At 38.4% G+C, this 25,492-nt stretch overlaps 1 protein-coding gene across 2 annotated transcripts in view; it reads right to left on the reverse strand.

Moving 5' to 3' along the window:
- unc13c (unc-13 homolog C (C. elegans)) overlaps positions 1-25,492 on the reverse strand; it is a 196,708-nt gene that overhangs the window by 159,130 nt on the left and 12,086 nt on the right. For both annotated transcript variants that reach the window (XM_087793270.1, XM_087793269.1), the window contains exon 2: positions 20,549-24,884. In XM_087793270.1, coding sequence (XP_087649396.1) covers positions 20,549-24,689 — 4,141 coding nt within the window. In that variant the 5' untranslated portion in view covers positions 24,690-24,884. The remainder of the gene's footprint in view (positions 1-20,548; positions 24,885-25,492) is intronic.

Raw genomic sequence — 25,492 nt, forward strand, 5'->3', positions numbered from 1 at the left:
AATACGAACCCACAGAACAACTTTAATTGGAGTCCAAATGTGAACCACATGCTTTTAAACCCCTGTAATCCTATTTATTGCGTTTCGTCCTACTATTAAAACCACGATGGACATTAGGAGCACATTAGGCTTCATTTAGGTAACGGTCGGGAAACAGAAAAGACAACCAACCCGAATGGATTTGGAACAAAGCTCTAAAGATCATTAGCCACCTAATGAGGGTCTGTAAATAATGAGGACTGTTGCTCCAGGAGAGACCTCTGGGATCAAACCTTTGACAGAGCGGACGATTCCAAAACGAGATACCAATGATGACGACCCTGTAGAGTCTTTAAATAAAGCATGGAGTTCCATTCCGAGGCTTTTTTAAAGAAGCTTAAGACTCGTCAAATGTCCAAACCCCTCATGAAACATTCAGCATCTAACTGCTTCCACTTTATAACCGGCCCCCTGCTGTGAGAGCTGCAGCATGTTTTAGAAGATCGGCTGTTTCTTCCATGTCCGTCGAGAACTCGGGACAGATTTTAAATGATCGTCTTAACTGTATTTCTTTGCCAGAATGTACTGTGCAGGACATGCTCATCAAGTAGTCTTCGCTTGTTTTTCCCTCCGCCTCACCTCGGTTCCTTTAAGTCCCTCCTTCCATTCCAATTCAAGATGGACGCACACTGCGCTGCTGAGAAAATCGGTTCCTACAATCTCATCATTTCCTTCGTGACCCAAATGTCATGCCCAGAGGTGAGCGGAGGAACAAAGAAATCGATTAAGCACAGCAGAGTTCTGACTTCTGACTTGTTGTTTTTTTTGCATCCAGACCAGCTAAAAATAGAAATGTACTGGTTTTTAAGATTCTGGATTTACAAGAAACCACTTGAAAATAAATTCCCTATCCTTTCCTCGAGCTCACTTGTTCCACCACCACTGTGTTGTGTTGATCACTGATGTCTGGCAGGCGTTTTATTTTTTGAAAAATCCCTGGATTTTTGTGCATTCGTGTGAGTCAAGACACATGTTTTAGTCAAGTTCACTCATCAAAAAAGCCTGTGAACTAACGGAAATGTGTCAAATAGACACTGGTTCTCTGAATCAGCCTCATGTTGAGTTGTGTATTTTATGAGCGTAAAGTTCTCTTTTCGCTGGCAAAAATTGAACCTTTTCCCGTGGCATAAAAAGACTTGTTAGCAATCTTCAAGGGAATTGTTGCAAGGAAACAATATAAAAACTATATATATAAATATAAAATTCCATATCTGAAAAATCTGACACTTTCTTTCTTTTATTTCGACTTCAGTTGAAAACAAATATTACCCTTAAAGGTGTTCCTGAACCAATTTGTGAGCCACTAACAAACGCTCCTCTCCGTCAGCAACGCTCGCTTCTATGAATAAAGCCTCATACGTTTTATAAATAATTGGGGATCTTAATGTTCACTTACTGCAGTCAATGTTAGAACTATTTTGAGTTAAAATCAGACTGTTGTCTCTTAAAGCCTTTATCTGGATACCCTTTTCTAACTTTGATTCTAGGTTTACCTGAGGTAGAAGTACTAGTGATGTGTTGACAAGGCTTCATGATACAGCATCATGTTTAATGATACAGTGTCTTAAATTTAAAAAAAACACAAAATGTCACTCTTTGTTTTATAACCTTTGACTCTGATCTACTAATTCAATGAAACATCATTTTCACTGAGGGTAACATCTACTGGTCTTTGAACTGTATCGTGATACAGCATCAGCTGCTTCACAAGGCTTCATCAACACATCACTAGTTCTTGTGTTTATCATTTATTTGTGTAAATTCTGAAATTATACTTGGGGAGAGTAAAGAGCTATTCCCAAGATTAAGATGTTTGCATGTTCTCTGTTGACATCAATCGAATAAATACAAAGAGTTTAACTGTTTATTTGTGTGTTTTTAATGAATTAATTACCAAAGTACATACATAATAGATTAAGAAACTGGTTTCCAAACACAACCTTATTGATGACCAGGCTTCTCCAATCCAATTGCCTTGATCTACATCTGTTCTATCTGGGATCTGCGGCGCTAAAGAACACCGCAGTCCTCTCCTGACTGTCAATTTACCGATGCTCTTTTGCATGTTTTCCCCAGGCTCTGATCCCATCTTATTGACCCGTCACGTTCTCCTCGTCTTCCTCTCTTCCAGAACCTCTAGCCTTAGCTGCATCTAAAGCCTTGAGCCCTGCCTGTAGCACACAACCTCTGACATAACCACCCTCACAGCCTCCAGCACAACCAGCCTCCTACCTGAACAAGTCATCCAGTTTTCCCATTTTTTAATACTAATTTAAGTCAATTTTCTCTTCAGAAAAGATCCTTGAGAAAGGCTTCGAACCAACATACACGCCCAGATGCTATAAGAAAGTCGTACATCTGTTGCCACGTCCAGTGTATTGAAGTCACCGAGTGAAAATCCTGAAGCAGAAAACCGGATGGCAGCAGTTAGCGGGTGCTGTGGACAGCAATCAGCTTAGCTTCTTTCAGCAAGATAAAGCAATCTTTTGCACAAGACCGCCCGCCGCCGGACGATACGCAGTCGGAACCAAATAGATAGTCCGCCCGGTCACGATATAAACCTCATTTCACAGGTGTCTGGAAACGGAGGAGGAGAAGGAATGTAATTGACGGGTAAGCGCTTCACCGGTGAGCCTGCAGAGGAAATCCTTGCATCGCGGCGGAGACACGGCTGGAAAAGGTCGGGCACAGATTGGAGCGAAACGATCTATATGTGGCTGACAAACTTCTGCCAGAACATAGAAACTTAAATATCAACTAATGTGTTGTGTTGTTATGTGTGACTCTATTGTATCATCAGTGTGTGTTTGTACAAAACTCTCTTTTCATTGAAATATTGACATTAGAAATTGATCTTAAGCCCCGCCCACTGAAAACACTTTGTTTTTCTGTATTTAACTGATGAACTTATGAAATCTTGTTATCCGTAACCACACCCACTTTGCTGCGATTGGTCAAGCCTGGAGGTTTGTTAAAGCGCGTCCTCAATCCCGGAAGTCTCCACCTCAAAGGTACTCGTTGTATCAATAAAGCAGGGCGTGATCACAGCTGGCTGGAGGAGGAGTGAAGCCATTATTACGCCATAAAAGACTCACGTAACCTCTCGTTCGCCCAGATTTCAGAGCAATTTTATAAATGATTTCTTTAAAAACATGGAACTTACTGCATCTTGGAGAGGAAGTCTTCAAATGGTGACCATTATAAGACCATTTAGATATTCCATGTCTTTTTGTGGCTCATTCTCTAGTTTCTTTACTGGACTACTCTCTTAGGCCCTTCTATTTAGACGCTCAAGAGCAAGGCCAAACTGATTCAGGTACCAAGGTTTTCACGAAGGCTACCAAAGTCAGAGAACCTCAGTATGGTTTTCTCTGGCACTTCTATCTTTGCTTCTTCAGCAACTGTCTCAAAACCCCAAGAAGTCTCACCGATATATAAAGATTTACCTTCACACCGGCTTGTATTATGTCCTCATAAATCTCCCAGTGGTATTGATTCATTAGCTTCTCGCTACACTCTCTCCTTGGGAATCACTTGATTTCGGAAAATCAGCATTGTGTGACCTGTGTATATAAACCTTCAACTGAATCTTTTGTAGCCGTACATCCATCCATGTAAGTGTTTCCAAGACAACTCTCCTCCCAGAAACCAGAACTTGTACGGGAATATGCCTCCTAGTTGGCCCTACCTTGAAAACCATACTTGGTAGACGTCCTTCCTCTTAACATCCAAGGGCCACATCGACCATCGTCTCTGAATAAGGGGCCATAGAAGTTGTACTCTGTGTACTGTTTGTAATTGTTAAAGCGGTTTGTGACCCTGGTCTTAAAAAGGCGCTCTAGAAATAACCATTACATACTTACTTACTAACTTACTTACTTACTCTCTTTCCCTCTTTATATTTGCACTTTGTCATCCCCTTGCACTTTGTTCTTTTATGTGTAATTGTTCATTAAACTATCGTCTGCTGTCAACTGGAACCGAAGGAGATCTCCAGAGGGATTAATAAAGTTTATCTAATCTAATCTTGGATGGAAGCAATGTTTGTCATGCTTTACGCTTTTTCTTTCTTAAATTTCAAGAATCTTAAAGATTCGTAAAGACTGATGCATCCGTCACCTTTTCCCGACTCGAGGTAAGAAAACTTGAATTCTGAAGAAACAATTTATACTCCACTTGAAGACTATTTTCCCGTCGGTAGCGATCATGAATAAATCATGTGCATCTTTGTTATTTAAGTGGCTTCAGTTCTCTTCGTTACGACCATACATCTGTGCCCAAATATCAAATTAAGCTTTACAAAGTCAGCAAATATATCTCTATAAGCTGTTCAATTTGTGTCCTGGTCCTGTGTGGATAAACCTTTTACCTCTTTGTTGAAAGCTAAATTCTGCCACTGCGACGTCCAGTAAAACCGCTTCATCTATTTCCTGAGGAGCTGCAAGTTTTACGCTTTGCATTTACTTTCAATTCCAGCTGTATTTCCGCTGACTCGACAGAGAAATCCAGCAGTGAAAAATTAGCATTGCAGCAACCCCTACTTAAAGTTTATGACTTGGAAAATAGATTAAAGTTGTGTCCTGCTGTGTGTTAATGTGGGAAGATTTATGGAATCATAAAGACAACATTATGTGCCGGTGTGTCAATCGCGACTCCGGTGACGGGAGTAACAAGACGCATTAGGGAATAACACTTAAATCTATTATAGAGCATAAAAATACATGGTCGTCCACCGTGGTCGCCGATAAGAGAAGCAGAGCGTCTGAAAGCAGGTTGAAGGACAGACCTATTTTCTGCTAACATAAAAAGATGAGCAGCTGGAATAGAGAGCAAAACGACTGTCAGTTAGAAATGCTGAGGTGGCGAGTGTTTGTGCTGGAGTTTTAGCTAAAGTAACATTTCTCATTCCATACTTGTGCTCAGCCTTGAGTTCTTGACCAGGAGGTTTGTTCTAAGATAATTGCTGTGTCTCAGCGCACTTCTCTAGGTGCACTGCTTTACAGTCCACTGTAAGACAGAGCACTAACTTGCGCAAATGTCAACAGTGTAGTACTGTCTCAAATCAAACTGCTGCTAAACACTTACAGGAAATGACTCGACAGCTTCTTCTTCTACTACTTTTTAACTCTGATTGTAGCCAGTTGTTGAAATCACAACACTTTTTGTCAATCGAAACAAGTTATTAAGGTGTGTTTCACTGCGTTATTGTTATTGTTTTGTGGTAAAATGAGTGTTTTCTCAAGACATTTATGTCGGTATCTGCTCCGAAGACGTGTCGTCAGTGACGTAGCTTCAGTTTAGCGTCATTTACGTCACTAAGATGTCGTCGTTGAGGGTGGAAAGTGTCCATCCATCCACACTCAATTTTGTGGCCATTTGAGTGCTCATTGCACACTATTTTTTAATACACTGCTAATCGGGACGCACTTAATTCACACTCAAAATATTAAGTGTTGGGCAAATTGCGCGATTTGGGACACACCAAATGCCTGAACGCAAAATTGATCGCATGAACTTTGCCTGAATATTTATCGCAAAATAGGATTTTTTTTTAATACACAAGAAACATCTTTCAAGGTTTTGAGATGAAGGGAATCATCAATAGAAATTAATGAATATTACAAACAATTTCCACTTAAGACACAAATATTTAATTGCCTGCTGTTACCCCTTCGATTAGGAACGATAACCATGATTGACTGCATCACTTTCAGTGTTTTCAGGGCTATAAATCAAAAAATGAGTTCAAATTCAAATTCAGACGATTTATTCTGAAAGTATCATCTCGTGTTTCCCAACTACACAGTCTCCCGTATTACAACACATAATGTTCTCTGGAAATGATTTGTGTTACAACAGTCAAATTGCTTTTTGTTTTTATTGCAAATTGTTTTTTTTCTCTTTAATCTCCATCTGTTTACAAGTTTCCTTTTTGTAAGAAAAAAAAGATTGTTTCTTCTTTTCTCGAGTTGTTGAAGTGAAATCACATATTTTATTGGTTTGGTGACTCATTTTATAAAACTTATTATTTTTATCTTCACTTCATATTGACCGGGTGTTTATTTGTTTCTGGGTTTTTGTTTTCTAATGAATTTAGAGAAATGCTGGTGGAAACTAAAAGTGGCAACACATAAATATGATAAATGACTATATGGAGCCCTTGTTTTTGTTATTTCACAATATTCCGATTTTTCATTTTAAACAATTTTAAATCAAATGTCTATTAAATAAGATTTTAATAAGGTAAATACATTAAAATGTGTTTTTTATAATTATTTTTCCTTGACACCTTTATATATTTTTTAATTGTGCTGGAATAAATAACTCCTTAATCCCTCATAGAAAAACATAAAATTCCTCATTGGAAAACATAAATTCCTCATAGAAAAACATACAATTTCTCATAGAAAAACATGCAATTCCTCATAGAAAAACATACAATTCCTCATAGAAAAACATACAATTCCTCATAGAAAAACATACAATTCCTCATAGAAAAACATACAATTCCTCATAGAAAAACATACAATTCCTCGTAGAAAAACATGCAATTCCTCATAGAAAAACATACAATTCCTCATAGAAAAACATGCAATTCCTCATAGAAAAACATACAATTCCTCATAGAAAAACATACAATTCCTCATAGAAAAACATAAAATTCCTCATAGAAAAACTTACAATTCCTCATAGAAAAACATACAATTCCTCATAGAAAAAAATACAATTCCTCATAGAAAAACATAAAATTCCTCATAGAAAATGATAAAATTTCTCTTGGAAAAAAAAACTAAATTCTTCATAGAAAAAACAAAGTCTTCTCCAAAGAATGTGAGCACAATAATGGATCCTAATGTTATCTTAAATTAAAAGAAATTAATTGAAAGAGACCTTGAACATTTGCATATATTCCCATCAGAACTCCTTTTGGAAGATTGAGAAAATGAAATGGAAGCACTTCCACTCAGACACTGTGGCCGGGTCTAATTTGCTTTTATTATTGGCAATCACATCAGCAGAGTCACGCTGAAAGCACTCTGATAAATTGAATTAACCAGCCTTTAAAAATCAAAACAGAGGACTCTCGTGTGAGTGAGCCCAACTTGAAAAGTTAACAGGCACCACAATTACACGACTAAGCCGCGCGTGAAACTACATTAGCAGATTCTGAGAGGCTTGTTTTGGTAAACTGATGCTCTTCGAGGAAACGAGCTTCGTCTGAATCTACTGTGAGGATCGCACGATTAAAACAGTTGAACACAAACCGTCTCCAGTTTTTAGGTCACGAGAACAGTTTGAGACGTACTTCGGAAGCAACGTGGTTTCCTGACTCATCAAGAGTCAGCATCAGGTAGTATAAAGACTAATGAAGTGATGAAAAGTAATAAAAACATCATAATAGTTGAATGTATTCAATACAGAGCTCATGCCGCCCATAGATAAATGTAGGCAAGTGTTCCTTTCTATGTTGCTACTTCAATAAACTTCACATCCTGGACTTGGACAAAACATATTTTTCTATTAATCTTTTCAATCACAGACGATTTTGTTTCATATTTTTTTTACCGTCAAGTACAACAAATTATAAGGAGCAATAAACGAAGTGCAGCTTCGCGGTCAATCGTCCCGGGGAGTACTACTACGAAGCTACTAAGAGTAATGAGAGTAATGGTAAAGAGCCTTGTGGAGTAATACTACCAAGCTACTAGGAGTAATGAGAGTAATGGTACAGAGCCTTGTAGAGTAATACTACCAAGCTACTAGGAGTAATGAGAGTAATGGTAAAAAGCCTCGTGGAGTAATACTATGAAGCTACTAGGCGTAATGAGAGTAATGGTCAAGAGCCTTGTGGAGTAATACTATGAAGCTACTAGGAGTAATGAGAGTAATGGTAAAAAGCCTCGTGGAGTAATACTATGAAGCTACTAGGCGTAATGAGAGTAATGGTCAAGAGCCTTGTGGAGTAATACTATGAAGCTACTAGGAGTAATGAGAGTAATGGTAAAGAGCCTTGTGGAGTAATACTATGAAGCTATTAGGAGTAATGAGAGTAATGGTAAAGAGCCTTGTGGGGTAATACTATGAAGCTACTAGGAGTAATGAGACTAATAGTAAAGAGCCTTGTGGAGTAATACTACCAAGCTACTAGGAGTAATGAGAGTAATAGTAAAGAGCCTTGTGGAGTAATACTACGAAGCTACTAGGAGTAATGAGAGTAATGGTAAAGAGCCTTGTGGAGTCATACTACGAAGCTACTAGGAGTAATGAGAGTAATGATAAAGAGCCTTGTGGAGTAATACTACGAAGCTAGTAGGAGTAATGAGAGTAATGGTAAAGAGCCTTTTGGAGTAAGACTACTAAGCTTCACAGAATAATACTACAGAACCTCGCAGAGTAATACTATAGATCCTTGAGGAGTAAGACTATGAAGCCTTTGTAAAGTAATACTATGAAGCTTTTGTAGAGTTATAGTACAGAACCTCGCAGAGTAATACTACAGATCCTTGAGGAGTAAGACTATGAAGCCTTTGCAAAGTAATAATATGAAGCTAGAAGAGAGAAATACTACTGAGCCTCACGGAGTAACACTAAATAATCCTTATGGAGTAATACTACGAAGTTTCGCAGAGCAGTAGCTTTAGAGAGTAATACAATGGAGCCTAGCAAAGTAATACTACAGACCCACGTAGAGTAATACTACATAATCTCGATGAGTTATACTATGGAGTAGTAATGGGTTGACGAGGTTTCATGAAGTAAACTAAATGTAAAATGAAGACAACGCATCATCAAACAACTGACGCAGTACTGAGGCCTGAGCAAACCATAACTTTATGGATTTATACTACGGAGCGCAATGCAGTAATTCTACAGAACCTACCCTAGTACGCTTTGTGGTTTACCAAAGTCGTACTACAACATATTGACAAATTTTCGAGTGCGTTGACGACATGAAATCAGTCTGAGGTCAGAACGAACATACAGAGTTATTACACACGGGGCACAGTTTTACAGTGTTTGAGAAATGTACATGATTGTGTAGTACCTTAACATATACCAACATATATGGTGCATCGTAATTGATTTGGAACACATGCAGAAAAAACCCATAGAAAAGATGTAGCACAGTTTATACAAATCCCAGAAATTAAAACTAATTCAACTATTTTTTATGTTCACATTTGCCGACAACAAACACGTTACTGGGTTCAAGTACTGCTGAATAAAGTGTGATAGACCTGCTGGCAGCAGCTCTCCTCAGGGTTAACTCTCGGCCTTCATGAATCCTTGATTCAAGGTTGTTAGCGAGACGTTTGCTCTTTTCTCTGAGTGTATATTGTTGTTATCAGATCCATTTTCTTCTTCCAACCCCCTGAGGTCCTGCCCTGTCTTAACCAATCGCACTGAAGCTTCAGTCCTTCAGTCTTTTTGTACACAGTCACTGTCATCTGATACAAGCGTTGTAGCTCGAACCCCTAAATATGTCTTTTTTGGTGGAAGACTGAGGCATGTTCTGTCAATGAAGGAGGGAGTTATCTTTGAAGATGAGCTTCAATCCACCTTCACACTGACGTACTTCAGAGACTTTCCTACTGATTTTTTCCTCTGTGTGTTTTCTTTTATTCTTTGGACCTCAACAAAGGCTGATTAAATTAAATGTGGTTTTCAAACTCTTTGTGTGTTTCAGTGTCTTCTTAGAATAAATTCAATGTAACAGATTAAACAAAAATCGGGTCTTTTCTGATTTCCAGCAATGACTCAAAACATATCTGATTTGGTTGATATGAAGTTTATTAAAGTGCAATAAACATAAAAAATCCATATCCTATTTAAATCTGTAAAAGACGTGACGCTTTGTGTGTCTTTCGCAGCAAACCTGTCGATAATTGTCTTCTAATCATCTTAAATACTACCAAGCACCACCTACTTGTGTAATATAGATATATTTACTAGGGGAGAGAACCAGGACGCAGACAAAGCTAGGACTGGCTTCAAACTTAAGGCACCGACTGAAATGCAGTCAGTAGTACTTAGTAGTGATGGTTCTGATGAAGCTTCATGAAACAGTGTCATATTTTCAGAGTCCACTAGATGGCGTCTGTGCACATTTTACGTTGTTTTGAACAACTGTGCTAATGAAACATTTTTTAAACTTATGGCGCCACCTACTAACCTCTAGACAACATGACACTCTTTCATGAAGCTTCATTAAACCATCACTATTCAACACCCCTGGCAGCAAACAACACAAAACACAAAACAAAACAGCTTATATTTAGAATAAAGTACACATTTTTCATTAAATACCCATTCAAATAAAACAGATTAAATACAATATCACTTTTTAACAAGTTTTCCTCTACACTGGAAATTATTTTTGCTTAAAGTATTTTACTCAAAATTTGTACCATGTGTAAAGTCAAACAGTTTTTGTTCGAATCTATCTTATGAAGTTGGTATTGAAAAAAGTATTGTTATTAAAACAACAAAAATCTTTGATCAATACACAGTTCTCTACTCAGGTGGCGTGAAGGAGTTTTGTTAAAAACCTACTCTAGTTGGTTCAGTTATTTAAAAATGTTGCGTTGAACACTTTAATTTGAGACTTTACGACAAATTTGCAAAATAATATACGATCGTCAAGAATGCGTTGGTTATAGTCGACATCGCTAGTTTTTTTTTAATGGCATTTTTTCAGCGAGGCAGACATATTTGTAAACTTGAACTCTGTATAACTGATAAATATTGAGAATAGATTACAAACTTTGAAGAAAATGTTTGTCTGTATACAGCTGTCATGTGATCGTACAAAAGGATTAATTAAAAGTTTACATTACACCAGATTTAACTATTTGTCGTATAGAAACTTCTGCTCCTACTTCATTCAACTTTTCATCTTGAGCGTAACAAAGCAGTGGATATTAACAGCTACACGTCTTAAGTTTAATATATAGCACGGAATCCCTCATAAAAAGGCTGTATATTTATTTCCTTCAATTACGCCAAGAGCTGCACCATCAATAACATCACAAATGAGTCTCGGGGAGACATTTGTGTCACAACAGAGAGAAGAAGAAGAGATGCGAGGGTGAGGTTGCAGCCCTTCAGGCTAATGAGACGTGTTAACTCACGGTGAGCTATGAACGTCGCTGCCTCCCGAGTCACTTCCACCGTCTCCGGTGACTCAAATAACACTTCATTTTCAACTATATTAAAAAAAAAGGACATCAGCTTAACTAGGAGTGCAACTTTAGGAGGCACTTTTTTCCCTCGCACTTTTTCACACTGGTAATGAGGGAACATTCGGCGGAGTTGAGTTTTTAATCACCAAAATTGGACTCCCTCCAGACGGGAGCCGCGGAAGAGCAGCGAGGTGAAAGAGTTATCAGACCACGTTTATCTCTCAGCGCTTTTTTTGTAATTAGGCTTCTGCAGCGACTTCAACGGTAGAGATAGTTGGAAGAGTGACGTGGTCAGAAGAGTCGCCGTCATTATTTTGTATGACTAGGATGCATTTACTTGAATAGGAAATAATAATTAAAAAAAAACCTGTTAAATAGTGTATCAATATTGCTAAATTATCTGTTGTATTCACACTGTTTGTGTTTGTCTTGATGTTAAAATAACTTGTATCTATATTGCTCTCATTTAAAGAAAAACAACAACTTATATATATGTATTTTTTTTGTTTTTTACATGTTTGTTTTTTTAATTTCTTTCACGGGCACAGAGAAGAAGATGTGCTTTTCAAGACAGAGGCGACCAAACCCTTTATATATGTCACAGTACAGATTGGAATCCGGTAGGATCTGGAATCCTGTACTAGTACAGATTGGAATCCTAAGGGTAAGGGTTAGGGTTTGATTACATCTAAATGTTATTTTGGTAATACTACTATAATATTTATTGGAATAATTGCAGTGTAATCTGAATTTCTCCTATTAGAATTACAGATTGTCCTCGTAGAATTCCCATTTGTTCTAGTACAGATTGGAATTCCAGTATTCAGATCCCCTTAACACTATTAGGATTCCAATCTCTCCTAGTAGAGTAGAATTTGGAATTCAGTAGTAGAATCTGGAATTGTCCTCGGACAGATTGGAATTCAAATCTCTACTAGTAGGATCTGGAATCCAACTAGAATTCCTTTACTTGGAATTCCAATCTTTAGAAGTAGGATTCCAGATACTACTGGATTCCAATCCGTACTCTGACATATACATATGTATCAATTTTATAATTTTTTTTGACCAAGAACAGAAATAATATGTGATAATCTTTAAGCAGCAGACTTGCACTTAACATAATAAAAAGATACGTTTAACAAAATAAAAACGTATGGTAAATTTGGTTTTGTAGCAATTTATTTCACCACATTTTCTTTTCCTGAATTATAAAGATAAAAAAAAGTCCTACAAGAAACTCCAGGTAAGATTTTTTTTTCAGTATCTCCACAAAAGAAACAAAAAATACTTTAAAAAAAAGGGATTTAGTGACCACAAAAAAAAAAAAAAAGAATATCAAAATATGACCCGAAAGATCTGATGTTAATATTGTTGTTTGATATAAACAGATTGATGATATTAGTGGATTTCTTTATTCACGTCTGGATGGATTTGAGGTAAAAAAAAAAAAATTCAATTGAATCCCTAAAAATATACAGTAATGGGGAGAAATATGTAATGGAGGGACTCCTTGATTATCAGGCTAGTTTTAAAAAGTTGTTCTTGTCATTTGAAATGAGGTCCTTGGCATCTATAATCCAACAGAATTAAATCAGAAACAGCAAAGTAGAAAATAAATACTTTGAGTCTGACACTGAACTCATAAAAACTACCTGTAAAAGTAAAACATCATCTTGATTTGTTGATACGAAATATTTCATCTCATCCGGAGGAATATGTTTGGGCTTCGTCGTAAAGTTGACAAACAGCCACTCGCTGGAGAACAGGTTTTTCTCAAAAGTAATAAATGTGTCTGGAGCAGTTGAAAACAACTTGAAAGATCATCAACACAAGAAATACATACAAGTACGATTCAAAGGGTGATGATTACTTTTGAAGACTTCAGGAGAACTTTGTCGATAAACACATTACCTTAGCAAACGTACGCCTGCAGTACTGGATCGATGTCTCGACCGAACGCTCAAACACCTTCACATTCATTTAACCAGGACCACGTCTGTGGTGGAATAGAACCGACTTCAAGGTAGATGTGGGTCATTTTAGTAAGGTAAGGTAAGGTAAGGTAAGGTAAAACTTTATTGATAGTAGAAGCAACTGTAGGATTTTGTGAAGATTAGAAGAATTCATCTAATTGATCCAATTATACGTTTGCTACTGGTACGAGCCCAGCTAGTTAGGGTGAGGGGAAATAACATAAAGTACCAGATGACAGAGGTTTAACAGAAAATAAATCGTTTAATAAGGAAGGTCAAGTCAAAGTCGGATTAAACAATATGAAAATAATGTAGGGAGAAGGTGGCAGTTCTCAAAATAAAAATACAAAAAACAAAAAGTGGAATAACAACTCTTACTTCCAAACTCTTTGGAATAATCAACTTAAATATTAAATATTAAACCAGCATCACAAGGCGCTTAAACAACATAAAAGTGCACATTTAAAAATACATAGACATTTAAATACTTTGAAAGGTCAATAAAACACAGTGACGAACACAGCAGCCCCAAGATAATTAACAAAAAGCCTGCACAAATTGCCGTAGTGGAAGTAGATTCTGTAGTATTAATCAGTGGTAGAATTAGTTGTAGTAATAGTAATTGTTGTTGATGACGTGAAAATAATAGTAGTAGAAGCTGGGGCAGTAGTAGTAGTGGTATTGTCATTGTATTACATAGAAGTAATAGTCATCGCAGGTACTGTAGTAGAAGTAGATTCTGAAGTAAAAATAGTCGAAAAAGTAGTTGTAGTAATGCTAATTGTTGGTGATGAAGAAGCAACAGTAGTATAAGTTAATGTTATTGTAATCCATAATTGTAGTAGTCACAATACTAGCTGTAGTAGAAGTAGTTTCTGAATTGTAATAGTAGGTAGAATTAGTTGTTGTAATGGTAATTGTTGTTGATGAAGAAGTTATGGTAGTATTATTAGTAGTAGTATTGTAATTGTAATTGAAATACAAAAATAGAGTAGTAACAATAGAAGCTGTAGTAGAAGTAGTTTCTGTAGTAGTAATAGTAGGTAGAAGTAGTTGTAGTAATGGTAATTGTTGTTGATGAAGTAGTCATAGTAGTAGCAGTAGTTGGTTGCAGTAGTAGTGCTGGTATTGTCATTATAAAATATTGTGGAAATATAGGGTAAAAATAACTCATTTAAGGTCCATTAAATTGCATTTTCACGCTGGATTTAGTGACCTGGATATTTGCTCTTTGATTGTGATGCCACAGTTGAACTGTTTCAGCAGTAAATAAATGTTGAAAAATGCTATTTTTAGAATATCCAGCACAGATTATCCATGTTGACGATGACAAAATCTAACTTCCAGAGACCCAAATACACTTTTCCCGTCTTAATGGAACTCTCTTCTATCTGCATCCATTTTTAATGTGTTTGCAGACCTCTTGAAGGTCAGAGGTCATGCTAGGAATGTATCTAAAAGAGATACCAACTACCTACCTTTTCCATGGAACATCAGAAGACAAGGATCGAATATATATATATATACAGTATACGTTCATTTCGTCAATACATTTTAAGATAAAGCTAAATATATTGTATACTTATTTCTATATGTTCATGTTAATATGTTAAACTATAGCTATATCAGTCCTTAAGATAAGGAGTAGAGATGATGAAGGTCTAAAATAAGAGTAAAACTTAAAAGAAAAATAATAAGTTTGGTGAAGGATAAAGAAGAGATAATAAATGTAAATCGAGCCTCTCAGAATGAAAGGACAATATCAAAATTGTTTGGATCTTGACTTGAACTGCTAAAAATATTTTGTCATCTTACGTGATTTGAGTTTCAATAAATCAATAAAAGTGATAAGTAAACAATCTCTCTTGAATATTGGATCCTCCACTTAAAGGAGAATCATTATCAGTTACAATTTATTTGTGTGTCTAAACAAGAAGGATGTGTCTCGCCTGCAGTTCATACAAAACTCTGCAGCAAGAATTCTGAGCTGCTCTAGTAGAAGAACTCACATTTCTCTGATCCTTAAACCTCTTCACTCGCTGCCAGTTTCTTTCAGGATCAATTTTAAAATTCTGGTTCTTACTTTCAGATCTATTCATGGTCAGACCTTCCATCAGTGATCTGATCCAGCCTTACACCCCAGCTCGGGCTCTGAGGTCTGTGGATCAGAATCTACTGATGGTTCCTGAACACGCTTCAGGACCAGAGGAGAGAAATCCTTCCAGACTGTTGCTCCTAAGCTTTGGAACGATCGTCCTTACTTACTTAAAGGAGTATCATTATTTTTATTTATTATTGTGTTGATCTTATTAATTTAATTATTATTTTAATTACTTTTAATTTTATTTGTTAATATTGTCAAATATCTGTACTATATACCCTTAAAATAAAGTGTTTTATTTTTATCTTTTTGTGAAATGCCGTGACAACCTAAAAGTCCCCAATGTGAGAAGAATAAAAGATGATATCATGTATTTCTAAGCGCTGGATAGTAATCACGATGACAATGTTTACTGTAACAATCAGTTCCCACCCGACCGCCGCGCCCCACAGCTAAACTACAACAATGTTTTTTCAAGTGTCACATGTCTTTTGTTGTTAGTTTAATAACACAACAACTCAACACACAGCTTTAGGACAGTAGAATAAATTAATAACTACTTGTTTTCACCGTCGAAATGTTCTCAGCCACGCACGCCAGAGGTTCCCGAGATCCGTATCTGCAGTGCACTCGGGTGGATACATCAATATTCCGAACGCTATTTGAATTGGATACAATTTTCATATTCACAGGTTGTGGAGAAATGATGTACTAAGCACAAAAGCGGGTCTACCTCCCGCAGGAGCGAGCGGCAAACTTCACGAGCAGCAGACCTCTATAAATATTCCAAGCAAGGCTGACCTGGTTACAAAACGCCCTTGGGAGCGTGAATTAGCATCTGAATACAGACGCTGCTGTAGTCAGTTTAAGACAGGCCTGGCTAGAGTGGCAGCGCTGCTGAGACTCCCTTCACAGCTCCAACCAGCCAGGACGCCTCAACACACACACACACACACACACATGATGAGCACACATCAGATACAAAAAGATGAAGGCGTGACGCGAATCAAGAGGATCGCGGCCTATGCAAGTGTGAGCCTCCGCTTATGGCTGGATCTATATTGCTATATATTGCAGGACAACACGTCGAGGGGATTTCTCAGTTAAATCAGGCAGTTAAAAGCATGAAATAGTTGCAAGGTTATATTTAATTGTTTGTATAAAACTATAAGAGCCAGACTGGGTCCAACACTGCCCCCGTCTAAGAGAAAATCCAATAATGTTCTTCTAATTTCCTCAATGTCTTCATTAGTGATGGTCTGATGAAGCTTCATAAGGCAGTGCCATTCATTTCAGAGTCCACTAGATGGCGTCTCTGCACTATTTGACCTTCTTTTGAACAACTGTTCTAATGAAACATCATTTTTAAACTGATGGCGCCACATACTGACCTCTAAACAACATGCCATAAAACATCCTTAAGTTCCATTAGGAGGGTTTCAGGTGTTATCCTAGACAAATGATTTGTCGATGAAGCCTCATGAAGCAGCTGATGCTGTATCACGATACAGTTTCAAAGACCACAAGATGTCACCCTCAGTGAAAATGATGTTTCATGAATTACTAGATCAAAGATTATAAAGCAGAGAGTGACATCTAGTGGTCTTTTAAAATGAAGACACTGTATCATTAAACAACCGATGCAGTATCATGAAGCTTCATCGACACATCACTTCCCTGAACTGACACGTAATCTAAATGCAGTGAATGGAAGTGTTGGACTCTAGATCTCCAAAGTGGACCTCTCTTCAAGTTTACATAGTGATAAGTTAGTGGAAGGAAAAACAAAGAACTAAAATCATGTTTTATTTTAAAGGCCACAACTCCTCTGACTAGTAAGCACAGATTATATTTACGGTACAGTGAAGGAAAACACGGTACTGCAACCCGCAATTCAAATGTCACTCATTTTCGACTCATGTCGATTAAAGTTTGGGATAATCTGTATAATCTGGGAATCTGTTTTTTTTAGGGTTATAGACAAAAATGTTTGTTCATTTTAATGTAGCGACTGGAGCTCAGTTGTCTTCATCTTCGTCCTTAAAAACATCCAAATAAATCCATACTGCTCGACTGTAACGTCCATCTTGGATTGAAGCCTCGACAGTTATGATACCCGTATTGACATGAACTGAGGAACTGTGAGACTCTGAACAATTGCTCTTGTCCATGGTTCACTACAAGAGGGACATGACGGACGAGCAGTATGGAGGTATTTGGATGTTCCTTTTTGGAAGAAGACAAGTGAGTTCCACTTGTCTTCGTAATAAAGACAGATCATCACTTTAAGGTTTGCCTTATTGGCAACCATTGCAAGATGTTATCAAGGTCTTGCTAAAGTGAGGACTACAAAAAATGCAAATTAATCATTCTCCTCGGCACTCTACACAAACAAAGCTCCATCAGGGGTCTAAATGAATCCCGTAAAACAACCTTGAAGGATCAATGCCAGGTCATTATGTTTCACAGAAGTATTACAACATGAACATTGCAAGAAAAACCAAAACTAGATCTGAGAACGTGGGATGGAGCAACGACAAGGATGAGATGATGTTGCAGGTCGTATAAGATCGGGAAAGCTGAACTGGAGTCAGCTAGCCTTCACACTTCCATCAATCAAATCCAAAAATAAAATTTGCTCGAAATATCAAACCTGTATATCTACTATTTTCTCCTAAACACATCCAAGAGTTGCTTGCTGCTCATTTCGATTAAACTATGGCCAAAGATTGTGTTCATTTGTTGTTGGGACATATGGAGTGCATAAGAGAAGATCCACCAAAGACATCCTCTGGAAGGAGGCTTTGCGAGGACATGGTGTTGATTAAGATGCAATAAATACCCAATGATCCTCGGAGAATCACGGAGGATCCGTCCAGGTGTACAACGGTACTTCCAACTATTGCTAAACAAGCACAACTCGTTTGTTCACCGTTGTTGTTGTTGCAAAGAGACTTTTAGGTTGTAGCTCTAACAATATCCTTCTTTTTTTTTAAACGGTTAGTTGCACGACAATAAAAACTATTCTACATGTTTTACATTCAATTTAGAAAATTAAAAAATGTCAAATTTAATGTGTGATAAGGATGTTTTAAAAAAAATCAGTAGGTATAACACGTAATGTATAAATTCCAGACAGTTCTTAAAGTATCCATGCCAAATTCCTTCCTATTCGACAAATATATCCTGACAATCTCGAGACAAATCTATTTAATGCACTTAATGAAGAGTTTCAAACTGAATCCATCATTAGTAAATCAAGCTAAATATGATGTATTATCCCTCATTTCTTCATCATTGCTCATATCTCAGCAGACCATCTCTTCATCACTCTTCGTCATCATCAGCACTGATGGCCGTTCTAAATATTCCGAATCAAAATATTATCCAAAGTTCATCGAAAATCCATCAAACTGAGTTGGCCTCATGTTTTCATTTGCCTGGAGTCGACTGCACGCCTCGCCTCACACATGCACAATTCCACCCGGGGGACCGAGTCGATCCATCAGTGAGTCAGTCCGTCAGTCGGAGTGAGTCTACAGTCCTCGCAGCAGATGCACAGGGAACACGAGCACCACAGAACTCACCGGGGTTGAGATTCCTAAACACCATCATCTGAAGAAATACAATTCTATATCATCTGAGAAATGCATGATTTAGGGGAGAGATCACCATTTCATAACCTTGCACTGGTGCTCAGTCGTTTTTTTGGTGTTTAAAAGGGCTTCATGCCAGCCGCCGCTTTTGTGAAGGGATTATGTCTTCAATGGGCCAATGAGGACACGTTTAATGAAAATACTATAACATCTAAAACAGCGTTGTTTCCAAAAGTAATAAAAATATAAATGTATATAAAATTTGTCTCATATTGTAAGTCTCTGTTTTATCTTTGGCATGGATCATCTCTGTTCCTTATCTTGTCTTAAACGCTGACCTCTTTATAGGTCATGAACATTTATTTACTTTGATTCTGAGGCGACTATTTAACAGGCCACATTAAATTACTTATTTGGCCCCCAGTCGTCGACGCACTGCTTCTATATGAATTAAGTAAAAAAATAAAGGTGAAACCAGGTTCGCTAGAAGAGGAGTCGACAGACTTGAAGTCTCCACCCTGGTAATGGTTGTTCATTCGTGCGTAACTGTAGTTGAATAATTGATCTCCTAACCTCTGTTCCACTTTGGCTCTGAGGACCGGTTGTCGTGGTTTCCCTACCAAGATGCAGAAGTCTGCCACTACATGATGTGAAAACAATGAACAGCTTCCATAGAGAAGCAACCATTGTACTTCAAATGAAGACGTACTGACGTACGTATGGTGACGGTTTTCAATTTAAAGGTCATGAAATAGAAATCATGATGAAACGACACTGGTGCCAACAACCTTACAACTAACTGAAGGTGTGTAGACTCCATGACCTTTCATATAGGATCTTTCCATGAATAAAAAAGGAAAGTTGTTCCATTATGTTATACGCCTTGGATTGTCGTTTTACCAAAGCACAATGGTACACAAGTGTGAAAGACTATCTTAGTAGGCTCAGTGGTCCTTTCACCACATGGACAACTGAGGTTGAGGTGTGTTAGTATCATAACACATTAAGGAAAATAATAGTACTTTACATCCAGCACTCAGTGTCTGAAAGCATAATGTCTGTTCCTTTAGCAAATATCACAATGTAAACCTATAAAAAAAAAGAAACGCAGATAACTTCCATTCATACCTTCATAACAAAGATTTTTGGCTCAAGGTAACCAATATTGTTGCCTTATTATGTTTTTTTTGCTTCGTCAACAAAAAGAATAAACATGATTACTATAAGAAAAGGTAGTAGTATAAGCACCAGGAGTAGAAGAAGCATGTCCTCAAACATTTCATTCACACATCCATCTAAAATTAAGGACCTCTCCTCACATAAGTAGGACAGTTGTAGCCACATATGTAGGTCAAACCTTTCTCACACAAGGAGTTCCCCCACTATTAAACAGCAAATTCCAATGAAAGATTCCTGTGCATCTTTTTTAACCTGGTAATGCAGACAAACCTCTAAGAAACTGTGTCAAAGTATTCTACATCTGGTTTCTTTTTTTTTCTAATCGTTATAAAGAAAAATATCTTTGATCTTCTGACAAATTGACCTAAAAAAGAGATGTAGACTCTTCATTTTAATTCCACATGACTTGAAATAATCTCTTAACCCTGGCATACAGTTCTGACATGTAGTTAAAGAAATGGCATAAAGTCCTACCTCCTGCCAGGATCTGCTGCTCCAGCTCAGCCATCTGTTTCCGGTAAGCCCTCAGAGCAGCCTCCTTGAATGTAGGACGGACACGTTTCTTCGGTGGAGGTTCAACGGCTTTCTCCTCCTGAACATTTTGGTTTTCGTCCTCTCCTTGCTCCGCCACTGTTTCAGTTGCTTCAACAGCCTCTTCTATTATCTCCTCCACCCCCTCTAGTTCCTCGTCTCCCTCTTCCATTTCTTCTGTCAAATCGTTGCCTTCTGTTTCATCAGGTTCCTCCACGTCTACATACTCCACCATCGCGTCATACTCGGCAGTGTCCTCGGTCAGATTGGTTTCATACTCCTCACTGTATTCTTCTTCGTACTGGTCATCCAAAGTGCAATCATACTCTAGAACTTGTTGATTACTACTCGCATCAACAACTTCTGGAATTTCAGACTCCTCAAAGGGGTCCATTTCCTGAGAAATATCAACGTCCTGCGAAACCTCGGTTTCCCCAGAGTTATCGTAGTTCTGAGAATCCTCTAAATCATCCCCGGGTTCTTCTGTTTCATTAACATTAGTCCTGTTTTCCAAATTTGCAAGTACTTGTTCCATCACTTCAACATAATCAGTCTCATTGTCTGCCATTTGCTCACTAGCCTCTACCTCTTTAACTTTTTTATCCGTGTCCACCTTGACAGGTTCCTTTGTAACATCTGAGTCACTTGTATTTCCTGGACTATTTGAGGTGGATAAAGTACGGAAGCGTCCCATGAAAGAGGTTGAAGTATTTGTAGGTTCCTCGGGAGGAGCGGGAGCTGGGCCGGGAGGAGGAGGACCACCAGCCTTCCACACAACCTCAAGAGCGGATTTTGCTCTCTGTAACGTAGACCCAAAGCCAAAACCAAAAGATTTCTCACTCAAATCTATACTTAGCCTGCTGCTCCAGGACTTCGGGACCTCTTCAACTTTTTCTGTTCGGATTTCACTCTGACTGCGGTACATGCTTGTTGTTTTTCCCTGGTTCTGGTGAAAACTGTGATTGACATCTAATTCAGGAAACTTTTCCTTGGGAAGGGTTTTGGAGCCTTCCTTTGGAATTACTCTAGGGGTTTCTTTAGAAACAGCCCTAGAGGCATCTTTAGAAGCTGCTTTTGGGGTATCTTGCACAGCTGCTTTTGGGGCATCTTTCACAGCTGCTTTTGGGGCATCCTTCACAGCTGCTTTTGGGGCTTCTTTCACAGCTGTCTTAGGGACATCTTTAGAGACAACCTTTGGAGCAATCTCTTGGATTTCTTTTGCAGGAACCACAGGGGAATCCTTTGGAGATACTTGGTAAGCCTCCTTTGTAGTTATTCCAGGGTCCTTGGTAATTTTAGGCAGTTCTTTTGTGACCTCTTTTGGGTGAATTTTTACAGGTTCTTTAGGAACATCTTTAGTGACCACTTTCATGCTTTCTTTAGGTGCCACCTGTGGAGGTTCCTTGGGATGCACTTTAGGGGAATCTTTTGGGGATTCTTTAGGTGACACTTTTGGAGATTCCTTAGGTGTTGCTAAAGGACTTTCCATTGGGGTCATTTTAGGACTCTCTTTTGGGGACTCTCTAGGACTCATTGACATAGGAGTAATAGTTGGGCTATCTTTTTGGAGTCCTTTATTAACTTTGACACACTCACTGTTGGCAACCTTAGTTGTGGCTTTCGACACCTCTCTGGTAGGCGGCTTTACTGTCTCTTTTGGTTTCATTTTTGTAGCGACTGAAGCAGCTTCTCTAGCTAGGGATTTCTGTTGTTCTTTAAGAGTATCTTTTGTAGCGGCTTTTGAGGTAACTTTAGGTAAAACCTTAGCAGTTAAATTAGGACTGTCCCTGCATATTACTTTGGATGTTTCCTCTTTAGGAGGTACCTTATTCTGTTTACTTGTTTTTGAAGTAGCTTTAGTGCTCTCTTTAGGTGAAACTTTGGAGCTTTCTTTTGTGATTTTATAACTGTCTTTAGATTGTCGAGTGGTTGTCTTGATGGACTCTCGTTCTATAATGTGTGTTGTAATAGGCGGTAGAATCGGTTCTCTGTCAAGCATCATAAACTCCTCCTCCCCTTCAAACTGTAAATCAACCTCTTGGCATTTAGTGATGTTTTCTGGAAAGCCAGGGATGCTTGATGGGTCAAAGGGACTGCTAACCTCTATTGAAGCTTCCAAGCCTGAGTCCGCACCTTGCTCCAGGTGATGCCAGTCTTTCCACGGGGACAGATCACCTTGCAGAGAGACTTGGGAGCCACTGTAGTGGCTTCTGTCCCCAGACATACAAACAAGTCCGTTGCTTACCCCACTGTCAATAGTTTCTGTTGTCTCTATTTCATTGTGTTCATAGGTTTGATCATCAAGTCCATGAGTGGGGTTTGCATACCAGGAAGAGGCCATGTCTTCTTGTTTTCTTTGCCAAAGTTCCTGGTCTGATGAACTAAGCAGGGAACCACCATTAGCCCGCGTAAAATACTGACTCTCAGAAAAGTCTTCAGAGTACGACTGACAAAGTTTAGAACAGTCTGATTCGGAGCGACTGAGTTTGGGTGTGGAATAATCACTCTGAGAAAGCCAACCAGGGTTAACATCTGAATAGTACGCTTTCGCGTGTTTGTCTGGGTCATAGTAAGCATCATCAGCATAGTGAACCGAGCCCGAATAACCCGCCTCCTCTCCTGAACGACTGTGGTCGTGGGCTCTTCTCTTTTCAGATTTGCTTTTATGAGCAGGCTTTGAAAGAACCATTGCATATTTATTCCTGCTCAACTCATCCAACTCTTTGTCACTGTCCATGGAATCCCAGTCATCACTTTCTACCATCTTATCCTTCCCGGAGACCTTTATGTCCATGCTTTCGTACGTTTGAGAGGAAGTTATTTTGTCTTTCCTGTCTTTTCCCTCATGAGATAAGCTATCAGTGGAGACAGTTATACCAGTCCCCTTGAGTTTGTAGCACTTTTTTAGGACAACATCTCGATCTTGTGTCGATGCAAAAATAACAATTATAGGGCGAGGTTTTGCATTAGAACATTCTCGCTGTTGTCCTAATCTATGTGCAAGCTCAATTTTTAGGTTTTTATGTGCATCAATAAAACCCATCTTATCTTTAAGTAATTTGTATATAACAGTTTCAGTTTTCTCTGACCTTTCTTCAGGAACGTTCAAGAACCGCAATGTTGAATTATTGGCCTGGTGGCTGATTTGCTTTATATAGTCGTGGATATCCCGTGTTTCTCTTCTAGATTGGACGAATCCTGATCTAAGTTGCTCAATCTCACTTTGCACTACTTCTACGCTGCTTGAGATCTCGTCAATGGAACTCTTCAGGGCGTTGACGTGGCCCCTCAATTCAGTAAGCTCAGTCTCGATCTGACTGATCCCCTGAAGCTCCTTGAAGATCATTTCCATCACATCCTGCGTCTGACTGATGCAACCTGTGGAGGAGGAGCCTGGTTCCAACGTTGAGCTTTTTTGTTGGCGACCGGCGCGGTCCAATGATTTGCTTCGGATTCCAAGAGTTTTCCTCCAGTTGCTCACCTCGGAATCCGAGGAGACACATTCTTGACTCTTTTTCCATTTTCTTAACTTGCGAAGAGCTCCCAGTCTAAGAGTGTGCAGACTGGACCGCTCGACTCTTTCGCCCTCAGAGCTCCCATCAGAGGGAGCCAGACTGATAAGGCTCTTTCTGTTTCTTCTTACCGGCATAGTGTGAGATTTATGCTCATCCAGTCTACGGATAGGCTTTGTTTCACTCAGGGAATCAGAATAGCTACTATCAATTGAGAGAATCTCATGAAAAATATTCTCATTATTATTCAAAAAGAGAGAGTTTTTAGGAAGTCCGTTAGCGATAGCCACCCGGTAACTGAAAGTGGGTGACAGGGACGAGCAGTCGCCCTTTCCTTCGTCCTCGTCGAGGGAAATGTTACGTGCCGAAGAGCATTTGGAAATCTTTTTCACCGTCGTCTTCAGAGTGCTGGAGAGAGCAAGATTTGGCGCCTGCAAATCAGCGGTTGACTTGGGGTCTTTGTTTTCACGTCTGTCTTTCTTCTTGATTGGGTTTGCCAATTTCTTTGTAAACATTCCTTTGCAAATCTTCACAATGTAAGATGATATGGTTGTGATTAGGGCAGAAACCATGGATGGCAAATCTGTCGACTGATTATTGTCATCTACTGAAGAAGAGGTTTGCTGTAAAGGCAGCTGTTTGAAGCTCGGAGCGTTAATCGCCGACTGTGAGGGTGAGCCCAGTTTTTAATGACTAAAACTGCACTCCACGAAGAGCTTCCAACACTTGTAATCCAAAAGCCGCTGTCCAGCGAAAAGAGAATCACTCTGAAAAAGACAAAAAAAGAAGGCTCAGTGATCTGCACTTGCATGGGAATATCACAATAGCATTCAATTCATGACCAATGGACGAGACAATCAACTTTACATCCATCAACTTATCACTGATGTGTTTTCATCTTCATTTTGTGGCCTAAACCGAAGTCTGAAAAAGGCTGCTACCTAGTGATGTGTTCATGAAGCAGCTGATGCTGTATCACGATACAGTTTGTAAGACCACTAGAGGTTTTATTGAATTAGTAGATCAGAGTCAAAGGTTATAAAGCAGAGAGTGACATCTAGTGGTCTTTTAAAATGAAGACACTGTATCATTAAACAATGGATGCAGTATCATGAAGCTTCATCAACACATCATTGCCACAGTTTTTTTCCCATCCTAGCAAAAGTTACAGTTTTGATTGATCACACAAACTTTTTGTATAACAACAACTAAATTGTAACAACACTGTATCAAAACACAATAACCGTTAGTGGAAAATCATAAACAAACAACACAAAAATCAAAGTGTAAAATAAAATAAATAACTTAAAAAGTTAAAGTAGTTATACAGTTAGACAACTATTCAAACACACAATATTAAATTCACTAAAATCTT

The sequence above is a fragment of the Callionymus lyra genome, chromosome 6 (genome assembly GCF_982586985.1).
Source record: "Callionymus lyra chromosome 6, fCalLyr1.hap1.1, whole genome shotgun sequence".
Lineage (NCBI taxonomy): Eukaryota > Metazoa > Chordata > Actinopteri > Syngnathiformes > Callionymidae > Callionymus > Callionymus lyra.